Genomic DNA, 13180 nt, shown 5'->3' with positions numbered 1-13180 from the left:
TGAGTAACATATCATGGGAGTCTGTATTCCAGTTTACCGATCCGCAAGCAGCCTACGAATGTTTTATATCTTTGCTGTTAAATATCATTGATAAGCACGCCCCCTTACGTAAGCTTCGGGTGAAGCAAAAAGAGTCGCCATGGTTGAATAGGGATATCTTTAAGCAGATCCGTGAAAGAAATCGATTGAAAGCCAAGGCTAAACGGACTAATTCTTTGTCGGATTGGGTTGCGTATAAACGAGCCCGTAATCATGTTACTTTATGCATTCGAGAAGCAAAACGTTCCTTTATCACAAAAAATGTTGAATCTGCAAATAAAAACACAAAGATGATTTGGAAATCGCTCAGATACCTAGCACCCCCAAATAAGCCATCTTGTCAATTTCCACCCTTAGTATCTGATAATTCAGTGTTAAAGGGACGTGATTTAGCTAATGCTTTCAATGATTTCTTTACCGACATCGGCAAAAGACTCCAAGCTGAACATTTACCAGTGAACGATCTAAACGCAACCAAGTGTCAAACTTGCACTGTAAATGATTCTATTTTTAGCCTTGAAGTAGTAAACGATGATCAAGTCTGTAAAATAATAAGTAAGCTCCCTTGTAATAAAGCAACAGGGCCTGATAATGTACCCTCTAAAATGCTCAATTGTATATCTCGCTCAATTGCACCCCCTTTGAATTATATCATTAATCAGTCTATACTTTCAAGCACTGTCCCTAGTCAATGGAAGTTAGCGAGAGTTACACCAATTTTTAAAGGAGGTAGTAAATCATGTTTTGATAACTATCGTCCGATTTCCGTTATTTCAGTCTTGGGCAAAGTTATGGAAAAAGTAGTACACGACCAATTGATGCATTTTATAACTAAAAATAATATTCTAACTCCGTTTCAATCCGGCTTTAGACCAGAACACTCAACGCAAACTGCACTGATAAATGTTACTGATCAATGGCTTTCTTAAATTGACAAAGGGGAATTAACCGGCTTGGTTATGATTGATCTAAAAAAGGCCTTCGACACGGTGGACCATTCGATCCTGTTGGATAAAATGAAAATGTATGGATTTGACCATCACACCACTGAATGGTTTCAGAATTATTTATTTCAAAGACAACAGTTTACGTGTATTAATGGTATATCATCTATTACAAGGCAGGTAAACCGCGGTGTGCCACAAGGCTCATTGTTAGGGCCCGTATTATTCCCATTATATATAAATGACCTACCTGATAAATTACACCGTAAAGTGTCTCTCTACGCGGACGATACATGTATATTTTATTCTTCAAAAAATCCCGAAGTCATAAATAATAAGCTGAATGAAGATTTATCAATTATTTCATCTTGGCTAAAAGATAACAAATTAATCATTAACACCACAAAATGTGAAACCATGTTTATTGGTTCAGCCCAGAGGCTTAAGAAAAATGAAACCGAACTTAATAAGTGCAAAGTATGTATTGATGACTGTGAAATAAAAAGAGTTGGTGTTTGTAAATATTTAGGCATATATATATTGACGAGTCTCTACTCTGGAACGATCATGTCCAGTCTCTATGTAAAAAAGTTATAAAAAGCCTATATCTCCTTAGAAGAATTCATTACTACATTGATCAAAAAACTGCTCTTTTATATTACAAAAGTATCATCCAGTCTCAATTTGATTACTGTAGCACGGTTTAGGGTAACACGGGTAAAAACAATTCTAAACAACTCCAAAATTTGCAAAATAGGTCCCTTCGATCTGTTCTTAAAGTGGACCATATGTATCCCACTAAAGTATTATATAACACCCTAAAACTTGATAATCTTGAAGACCGTAGATCAAAACAGTTGGCTCTTTCTATGTATCGTGCCGTCTACAAACTTGCTCCTGATTATATTTGCAATACATTTTCCATTCGTAACACACCCTATAATACCAGATCTGGAAAAACCCAATTAAGGTTAACGCATCCAAAGACGAATTATGGTAAAAGATGCTTCGTCTACCGAGGTGCCCAAATATGGAACTCTATTGAAAAGAAAATCCCTCCTTGTATCACTATACATTCCTTTAAAACACATCTTAAAAACATGCTCATCCCCCCTCATCCTGATTATTGTTGTTAAAAGCTCCTGCATCACCCCCCCCTCATTTCAATCCATAAGCCCCTGCTTGAGTTTTAGTTTATCTTTAAGTTATTTCTCTATTGTTTTACAGCTTACTTTTAGCCCCCCTATTGTTTTTATATATATTTTGCTTTTATTATCATATTGTATTTTTTTCGCCTTTCATTGTATGTTCTAGGAAGGGACAAACTACCCCCATTTGTTATCCACTGTGCTGTAACCCTAATTTTACCTATTTTGTAGTTAGATCATCTTAATTCCTTGGAACAAAAAATTTCATCTTGAGTCATGTATTTCATTTCTACTTTTTTTAGTTGTTGGAAGTAACAAAGGGAGCTCAAACTTGGCTGAAGGCTGAAATAGATGGACGAGATGGACTAGTACCACTTAACTACGTCCAACCTAAAGATAATTCGTAAGTCATTTCAGGCGCGGTTCCAGACTAAATATTTTGAGCGAGCTTCTGGGGGCTTGAGACATTTTCGACGTTGGTTTATTCGGTTACACTTCGTAATTCCTAAGGTTCGTAATTCCGAAGATTCTTTATTCCGAAGGTTCGTAATTCCCAAACACGTAAATTGCCTATACCTCGATGTTCCTTAATCCGAAAACGTAAAAGGGTTCGTTAATTCGAATCTTTTTAGCGTTATTCCGAAGGTACGTTATTCCGAAGGTTTGATAATCCGAAAACGAAATAAGGTTCTATGTTTCGAAGGTTCGTTAGTCCGAAAACGAAATAAGGTTCGTTGTTCCGAAAGTTCTTTGGTCCGAAAATGAAATAAGGTTCGATGTTCCGAAGGTTCGTTTGTCCGAAAACGAAATAAGGTTCGTTGTTCCGAAGGTTCGGTGTTAATCCGAAAACGAAATAAGGTTCGTTGTTCCGAAGGTTCATTAGTCCGAAAACGAAATAATGTATGGAACTTATAATATAGTAAATTAGGAAACATTTTATACATATAGAATAAAATCAACAATTACTCGTTGAATCATTACTTTTACATCAAGTTATTCAGTCTAGTTACATTTATGACAGTCAGAATTTTAATGATTTACAGTGTTTCAGTTGAATATATTCAACAACTGTTTGACAACTTTAAAAATATTATCGTATTCAATGCAAAAAGAAATTGTTGAAAAGTATCAGAAACCACTACAAAACCAATGTACCTGACATCATAATATATCAAACAAAATGTCAAGTTTTAGACGCTTTTCATTATACAAATTCTGCACACAAAGAAATAAAGGTTCAAAAGTGAACCCTGAAAGGTTGATACAAAATCAGCATCCTATGGGTTCAAAATTGAACCTCTGATTGGGGTTCAAAAATTGAATCCCTGGTTGGGGTTCATTTTTGCACCCTGCGGGTTCAAAACTGTACCCATATATTTTAAATTGAACCCCAAGGGGTGCAGTTTTGAACCCGCAGGGTGCAAAAATGAACCTTTTGAACCCATAGGGTGCTGATTTTGCATCAACCTTTCGGGGTTCAAATTTTAACCTTTATTTCTTAGTGTGCAAAATTTTTGTATAATGACAGGCGTCTAAAACTTGACATTTAGTTTGATATATTATGATGTCAGGTACATTGGTTTTGTAGTGATTTCTGATAGGCCTACTTTTAAACAAATTTCTTTTTGCATAGAATACGATATTTTTTTTAAAGTTGTCAAACAAGTTGTTGAATATATTCAACTGAAACACTGTAAATCATACCGCACCTAAAATAATGGATATTCTTTCACTCACCATCCGAAACATGGATCGACATTCCTGACTCTAAACTATACACAACAAAAAAAGTAAGTCCCCCCCTAAACAAACATCAATAATTTCCGAACCAATGCGAGTTTTTGGTATATTTTTACATGAGCGTGTAGGTAATTTTATAAGCTACCCTATGAGTAAATTTTGTGGATGTATCTTACGTCATGCTTCAGTGAGCACCGTCAGAAGGCAAAAATGTCACTTTTCAAAAGTCACAAGCAAAATATCACGACTTTGATTCCATTGTATTGGAACTAATTCCACATTCTCATCATGAAAACTAGTCAGAAGGCTTGGAAAGGGTACTTTCTAAAAGACGATACAACTTTTTAAGCTAAATTTCACGGTTGAATAAACTCAAGTCCAAATTTGCTATAATTGGATTTCTACACATTTCTTTCAATAAAAAATGCTAGAATATGATGACAGTTATTTTGGGGAAGACTATCTCCAACAATATTCACCGTTTCACGGTTCAATGAACATTTATTGGAAACAAAAATGCGATTTTCAAATATCGTAGGCAAGTATTGCTTCATTTTTCTAACTGAAATTGATCTTTTCTCAACTTTTTTGTTATGTTCATGACCAATTAACATGCTTCAATGATTCAAAGGTGTCAAATTAGACATTTACGCTTGAATGAACATGTGGAATGTGATTAGCTCTTTTTTACGTCATTGGAAAAACTGCAATTTGTAACTATGGATATCTGTCACACAACTCCTTGCACAGTTCATTTGATTTGATTTTTATGAAAATCCCGATGTTTAATGCATCAATGAGCACACAATATTCGAAAATTATGCAAATGAGAGGAAAGTTCATGGCCTTGGCCCCACTCTGTACCGAATCGAATGGTTATTTTGGTGTGCGCACATTTTGGATAGTGTTACTCTGAAGCCATGTGCGAAGTTTCATGAAATAACTGTTGGCAGAAGTAACAAAAACCGTCCATGAAACAAACCCTCATTTCAAATTTGTTAAAATTTTGACTTCCTCTCTCATAGACTTGTGTACATTATGGGTGCATATGTTTAAGCATACATAAACCCCTTATTCAGTTTGGTGGAACTTTTTTTCAAGACTGTCTTTAGCAATGTTGTTTGGCAGTAATGTTTATCAACCTATGGGCAGAATTCTGCGCAAAAATGAAATCGATTTGTTTGTTTATGGATGAGTGAGTACGCATCAAAGTGGGAAAATTGGTATTTTCAATGTCACAGACTCATTTTAAAGGGTAATAAAGTGAATATTGGGGGCAAATTTGGTTTGAAAGGTGTCTTTAATTGCTGTTGTTTTTATCATCCATCATTTCTATCACCAAACACTTTCCGAACTTAAGCCATTTCATGGTTGAGCGAGCACATTCGAAAATTAAGGAACTAATACTCTTTATACTGCATGAATGTATTCTTTTCCTAACAATTACTCAGGATCAGTTGAATGTATGGACAGATCAATGGTGGATCCAGAATTTTGAATGGGGGAGGGGCCTATAATCGGGGGAGCCATCAACATTTTCAAGTTTTAATATGATCTAACAAGTTGTAAAAGATAATACCCCAAAAACCCTATGATGACACGTCACAATATAGGGGCTGCAGAGCAGTTTTCACAGTGGGTGAGGGGGGGGCTGACCATGCCAAAAATCACAATCGTATTACCATTTTGTACTTGCTTATGGAAAAAGTGGGGGGGGGGGGCTGAAGCCCCCAGCCCCCCCCCCTCCCCGCTTCCGCGGCCCCTGCAATACATCGTGCTCACTCAACCATGAACATACGATATAAAAATTTGGTCTGAAATGGTTAAATGATGGATAGTAAAACAGCATAACACTATAAAGTTCACCAAAAAAAAATTTGCCCAACTTTGTATTTGCATAATCTGAAAAACGACTCTTGTGACTTTCAAAAATGGTCATTTTTAATTCAATCTTTAATTACTCATGCATGACTCAACCGATCAATCTCGTTTTTCCCCAGGAGTTGCTTAATGAGTGTATAAAACAACCCATTAAATATCGCATCTCAAAATAATTCGGTTCAAAAGTTACAGCAGTTTGATTTAGGGGGGACTTACTTTTTTTTGTTGTGTATACATTAAATTGAGCCTCGGTGGTAGAGAATATAGCGGCCGAACCATTTTCTTCTAAAATATATACGGTATATCCTAAAGAATAAAAAAAGCGCTTTTGACATAAATAAACAAATCTAGGGTTAAATTGAATTTCAAGGCATTAGTATTCGTGTTGGGTAAAGTAGGGAGGTCAATTTGAAATTTTAAAAAAGGTGTTAAAATCAAATTGAAGAGTAACAGCTTTAATTTTGTCGATTGAAGAGAATACTGCATTAAAGTCATAATACGCACATATGGCCAACATAACTATTGTTTTTTTTTGTCGAAAATTTTAGAGAGCTTCTGTCTCCACCCCCTCCCCCTCCCCATAGAACCACGCCTGGGTCATTTTCTTGTCATTTTACAATTATTTAGTTAATCGCATGGACAGCAATAAGATGTATCTTTCTGCATTGCCTGTATTAAAAAAAAGGCACCAAAGAGGCCCTTTATTTCAAAACATGGCGTCTTCTGCATTTTAAGCGATAGGGGTGTTCATAACCTTTCAATGTTGATCATTACTGACTTGGAAAGTTCACCCTGACAAAAAGTTTATTGTAAGAATAGCAGAAAAATAATTTTAAAAATAGTAGTGAGGCCAAGGTTTGAGGAAAATCAGTCAAAGATTTATATAACGTGTGTAGATTTTTTTTTCATTTGTGACGTCATATGCGAACAGCTTCCAATGTACTCTGAATTTTAACAATAAAATCAATGAAATGTCATTTTCGCAGACGAAAAAAACGGTTTTAAGTTACCTTCGGTATCTCTAAAAAGATATTTCACACCCGCTCTTAAAAATAGGAATTTTTTAGACATTAAGGAACCGTTAACATTTTGATATTTTATGCATTTTATTTTCATTAAATATGGCAGCTTCTCGTATTTGACGTCACAAATCATTAATCGTTTTAATTATTGTTTTGCCTCGTCCAACCATTGTCACACATTGTTGAAAGCGATGACGAGTTTTTTTTAATCATTATTATTCTATTGGCTCTGTCCGACCTGTATATCATCTCTAAAAGACTGATAGAAGAATTTCACCCTGCCAATTCGTTGGTTCCAATAATATAAGAAAAAAGAGGAAAGTCCTTGTGGAGGTCTGATGGACATCTATTGAAAAAAAAACGGAGTTATGAAAATTAAAAGTTTTTATTTCTTTAGGTCACAAACAAGCAGCTCATCTATATGCAGTGTGACACAATTTCCACTAGTACTGATTGGTATTATCTAAAAAAAAAAGAACTGAACTGGATTTTACTTGTGGGATTATCCTCAGACACGGCGTAGAAAATGATTTTTACTCATCATAATGGACGAGCTCAAAAAAAATTAAAGACTTTGAAAATTCGCATATTCCCCATTCGTTGATGGATCTTCATCAAACCTTCATCAATTATGTTTTTTTCTCTGCTTTTATTGAAATTAACTCGTCATCAGGGTCCCTTTAAACTGACTCTCACGGCTGAAAATAAGATAATAATGAAAAAATGTATGAATATATAAAGCTAAATCAGACTTTTAACACTGGACATTTCATCGAAATCGAGTAAGTAGCAACAAAGTCATATGGCACTATACATGTAGTTTATATCATTTCGGCAAATACATGTCTTTGTAAATATGCATGCAGTAAGCGAGCTGAATTTATTTTTATTGGATTTTTGTCTTCCAAAAATGTAAACTGCAAATATAATTTACTGCAACTTATTTTGTTACGATGGCACTTTTTATATGCACACATTTACGAAAATATGAAATGTATATCATTTCTTGTAATGAAATTAAAAAAGGGGGGGGGGACAGGGTGCATGCCTGACATCGTAAGCCTACATAATTGTTTTCACAAGATATTGCTAAAGTCTAAAATTCAATAACTTTGTTCTTATCTAAGAGGGCTCGTATGCCTCTGGGCAATAGTATTGGATTTTACTTTCGCGAGTCCTGGCCCATGGAAAAAAAACACTTTCTTACTCTTTTCTTCTTTGCTTTCATTTCTACTTTTCATATCCAATTCTGTTTTTGTATTTTTGTACAATTTTTGTATGTTTTTTATGGCTAAATAAATGATAATAATAATTTGCTTTCGATGAAAATTTTCAACCTTCCGATCGTTTTGGTTTAATCTATTTATTTATATATGATTATTCAACCAGGAGTATGCACCCCTCTAATCATGTTATTTTATAATCATGACAGCTGGTATGCCGGGAAACTGAAGAGAAACATGGCGGAAGAATACTTGGCAATCATGCCTAATGATGGTGCCTTCTTAATAAGAGAGTCAGAAAGCACTCCTGGAGACTTCTCTCTCTCAGTAAAGTAAGTGAATTCCTCTCTGCTGTTATTACCTTGCTTTTTTTCATTAATCATACCAATAATGTTTGTGATTGCAAATCCAATAAAACACATGACTTTTTTTAAGTAACTAAATTCAAAGCATATTACTTTTGGGTATATGGATTCAATTATAAAACAGATCACTTCAAGATGAATCTATGTACTTATTACAAGCCAAGCTAAGTCACCATGTCTGTCCGCTGATGCTAAGAAAGAAGAAAACATACATTGCTAGAAAATTTATCCTTAAAATAAAAGAAGTTCCTGCAGCAGAGTCCCGAGAGCACCTGTATTCTTACCAGATTGCGTAATCTTATATTATATCATGTAAAATTACAAGAAATTGGTATTTGGTGTACATGGAACCTTACAAATTTCCTTAAATAAACACCATTCCCCCTCCTTTTAAACAGAACTGTTCTGTTAACATGTAGAAAAATTCCTGTTTTATGAATTTATAGAATGATTCTGTTATTGCTTTCTGCAAAATCTTGTTTTTTTTCTGTAAAATCATTATTTTTAACAGTTTAGAACTCTACCCTTTTTTTAAATTGCAGATGATGTAATTTCCCGCCAAGAAGCGAAATTACACCAATGAAACCCGGCGATGAAATAAAATTATACACCTCTTATGTACATGATAAGTCATGACGGGGCGAAGCAGGGGGATATGCATTTCCATTATAATGAATAAGAAAAATGTCAAATCTTCCATTTCATGAAAATATTGGGCTGCTTCAGAACCTCGATCCAGCACCCCGCTCCCTAGTGGCGTACCTGGGATTTTCCACAGTGGGGGCAAAACCGGTGAAAAGCAACAACAACAAAAAAGAAGGTCTTCAAGCGTCAGGGGGGGGGGGCAAAATAAGTATTCAAGCTCGTCAGGGGGGGGGCTAAATAGGTTTTCAAGCTCATCAGGGGGGGGGGGGCAGACTCCCCCGCAGGTACGCTAGTGCCGCTTCCTAGGGTCAGCATCAATCGGGTCCCCAATTTGAACATCAGATTGGCTTCCGTTATTTTCGGGTTGAGTTTGCGCCCTCGAGTTCCAGATCAATATGGCACCCGTATCAATTTGGCGCCCCAGGCGCTAGCTCCCTAAAGCCCAACGCATACTATGCGATGAGATTGCACCAGTTAAATGACAAGTCCACCCCACAAAAAGTGGATCTGAATAAAACACGAAAATCCAACAAGCATCAATTTCATCAAAATCGGATGTAAATTAAGAAAGTTATGACATTAAAGTTTCACTTAATTTCACAAAACAGTTATATGCACATCCTGGACAGAATGCAATGAGGAGACTGATGACGTCATCCACTCAATATTTCTTTTGTATTTTATTATATGAAATATTCTAATTTTTTTCCTCATTGTCAAATCCGTAAAAAAATGAAATATTGTATAATTTTCTGGGGTGGACTTGACCTTGAAGATCCGATTACAACAAGTTGCCAATCCCGTCTCAGCATGCTCAGTGCAATCACTTACACATGCACAAATCGATTTATTTCTATGCCCGTTATCATGTTTATGATGATTATGTACTTTTCTATATGAAAAAAATAACTTAAATACATGTTTTGTTTTTCTCATATTTATATTTTTCTAAAGGTATAAAAATAATGTACAGCATTTCAAAGTTCTAAGAGACGGTATTGGAAAATATTTCCTTTGGGTGGTGAAATTCAATTCATTAAACCAACTTGTCGATTATCATCGGACATCCTCTGTCAGCAGAACACAGGTATGACAGAAAAAACACAGACTTTGTACCTCCGGATAAGTTTAACAACATTTTAAAAGAAACGTACAAGCAATAATAGCAAATTTATTAGCAATGATAATAGCAGCAGCAGTAGTAGTAGTACTATAGTAATAGTAGTAGCACTATAGTAATAGTAGTAGTAGATACATATTAGCAGAAGCAGACAGTCGTAAAAGTAGTAGCAGTAGAAGAAGTATAGTACTATAGTAGTGGTGGTGATAGTAATAGTAGTAGTAGTAGTAAGTTGTAGTAGTAGTAGTAATAGTAGTAATAGCAGTAGTAGTATGGTAGTAGTAGAAATAGTAGTAGTAGTAGTAGAAGTTATTATTATTATTATTAGTAGTAGTAGTAGTAGTAGTAGTAGAAGTAGTAGTATAGTAGTAGTAGTAGAAGCAGTAGTATAGAAGTAAATTAGAAGTAGTAATCGTAGAAGTTGTAGTGGTCATGGTAGTGGTGGTTTCGCACAACAACGCGAACGGACCTCTGCGACGCTAGCGATTTTTGGAAGAGACTTTTAGCCCCATCGTAAAAAAGTGTCCTACAACGCAAGTTGTGTGATATCAGAAGACTTTTCGCAACCGCATCAGGGACGTTAGATCTGCGGTTCGTGTGCATTTTAGTTGCTACTATGGTTACAGCGACATGTCCGACTTTTTTTTTGTTGTTGCAACCATCAAGAACTACACGCATTGGCGTCGCCGTAGAGCGCGAGAGCGCTCTGTAATATGGAAGCGAACAGTCAATCAAGTCACCTCTACAGATTCTTATATTTTCACTCTCTGTAGGCCTACCCGGAGGCCTACACATGGTACAGGGAACCCATGGGGCATATTTCCTTCACACTGCGTGGAAGACGGCTTGTCGTTTGTAATAAAAGAGGAGCCAAATCAAACGAGAAAAAAATCCTGACTTATTACAGACGTATTTAAGCTTTGCAGATCAACGCATGAGACACGGTTTAGATTGTACAGGTGAAAGTGACCCTTGAATGTAATTGCAAGCGATCCACCAATCCATCGGCCGCTCAGATGAGCTAGGCTCCACATTTTTTTTAACGATGGGGCAAAAGTCTTCCAAAGTCACTAGCGTCGTTCGCAGAGGTCAGTTTGCGTTGTTGTGCGAGAACTCTCAAGTGACAGGTGACCTGTGGCTTTCGACTTTTGAAAAAAAAGTCATCCCAAAACGGAGATGTCGCTGTTACCATAGTACCAACAATTTTTGCACACGATCGAACCGCAGATCTAACGACCTCGTTGTTGTGGTCGCGAAAAGCCTAGTCTCACCAAACTTCAGATCGGAGGCCGTGTTCATGAACTTGGTTTATATCCGTTATCGCTTATCGGTATTATTAGTGAATATTCAATTCAATTCTTTTATTTCATTTCCATTCAAAACATAATACAAAGTAATATAAGGTAATACAAATCAAGTACAATTTTACAGAAGGGCATTCTTACTTCGTAAAATAAACAAACAAAAAAAACAGTATAAGATAGAGCATAAATACAAGAGACAGGAAATTTAATTGAATAAAATAATAGCAATAAGGATCCCGGTCTTCGAGATAGAAATTATTGATAAATATTTGATAAATGGACAGCTAGACGTGATTGATCATAGCGTGTGTATACGCGCACTGTTACAATCACGGATCTTTACCATCTACATGCGATTGATAGATTTAAGCCCCGCCCATAGATAGGTCCCCCTTATTAAAAACTATATTTACGGCTTGGGGTCCTGTTCTCGCGGCTTATGACGTCAGATGTCGGAATTCATGAAACATTTTTTTTTGCCAATTTCATGACATTGGTTGGGACTAACTGCTTAGATTTTTATCATGACGGATATAAAATAAATTAATTTCTCAATGGCCTTTTCTCTTACAGACTATCTGAAAGACCCACCTATAACAATAGATACGGTAAGTATATTTCGTATATAAAACCAGCAATACATGGGCTAATGCTGGGCTTCCGTATTATAGGTCTCATTGTTAAGCCAATGTATTGCATGCATACCTTGCTTTAAGACACTATTCAGCGAAACATCATTTTGTTAGCCATGTTACAGTGAATATCGTGACGCTTATAAAGCCCGGTCCCGGGGGGGGGGGGGCACTTACATTGACAAGTGGATACCATGCGCGACCAAAAAAAAACAACGTAAAAATTATGTCTTTTTCACGATAGGGCACGTTACGTATGTAACGTGATAAGGGTGTCAAAAACACAAAAATAATGAAAAAAGGGTATCTATTTCGCTAGGAAAAAAGTGATTTATGTCATATGATTTTTGTGTTTTTGTAATTATCATGTTTGATTGTTCATTGTACATTTTTATTGTTGTGTGTATGGACCCCTACGAAAAACAGCATGTGCTGATAGGGTGTTCCATCCCACAAGTGGTAAATAAATAAATAAATAAAAATAAAATAAATAAACAGGCCCTACCGCGGGCGAGACAAAAAACGGGGGCCTTGGAGCGGGCTTATTGTAAAAAGGAGGGTCCTCGGAACGGGCTTCGGAACTATAATTTTAACAGCGCTCGGCGGCTGCTTTTCACCAAAATTGCAGCAGATCGATGCTACCGGAACGGCGTAACAAAAAATATGCGAAGCTTTGGAGCGGATTTCTTCTTTTTCTTGATAACAAAATGCTATGCCTTGGAGCGGCTTTCTTTGTTTTTTTTTCTCAATAAGACAAAAATGCTATGCCTTGGGCCAAATTCGCTATTGTGCCCAAGTGCCATGCATTAAAACTGCTCAGCACAACAAAAATTATTATTGCTAGACGTGCGTAAGAGCCTGTGCGACCGGTGTCACGCATGACAGCACAATAACAAAGCTCAACCAGCGGGATATTGGCGTTCAGTGAAGTGGCGTGTTATGGGTATTTCAGCTGAATGCGAGGGGCGAGGATTAGGGATGGGGGGGGGGGGGGTGAAGGGCACTAAAAATATACAAAATTGGAGGGTTAATAATAAAATAATATGTGCATCGTTTTTTCGTTTTCTTTTTGTGTTTTCTGTTCGATACATGCTAGGTAGATCTATTCCTCGTTCAT

At 36.3% G+C, this 13180-nt stretch overlaps 1 protein-coding gene across 1 annotated transcript; it reads left to right on the top strand.

Moving 5' to 3' along the window:
• The first annotated feature begins 1400 nt into the window (after nucleotides 1-1400).
• Nucleotides 1401-10133, top strand: LOC121407610 (growth factor receptor-bound protein 2-like). The gene is made up of 4 exons (XM_041598806.1): nucleotides 1401-1460; nucleotides 2434-2534; nucleotides 8207-8329; nucleotides 9962-10133. Exons 1-4 carry the CDS (start codon nucleotides 1401-1403, stop codon nucleotides 10098-10100), a joined length of 423 nt encoding a protein of 140 aa, XP_041454740.1. The 3' UTR covers nucleotides 10101-10133.
• The last annotated feature ends 3047 nt before the right edge of the window (nucleotides 10134-13180 follow it).

The sequence above is a fragment of the Lytechinus variegatus genome, chromosome 1 (assembly GCF_018143015.1).
Source record: "Lytechinus variegatus isolate NC3 chromosome 1, Lvar_3.0, whole genome shotgun sequence".
NCBI lineage: Eukaryota > Metazoa > Echinodermata > Echinoidea > Temnopleuroida > Toxopneustidae > Lytechinus > Lytechinus variegatus.
This window is presented reverse-complemented; position numbering and strand designations above follow the sequence as displayed.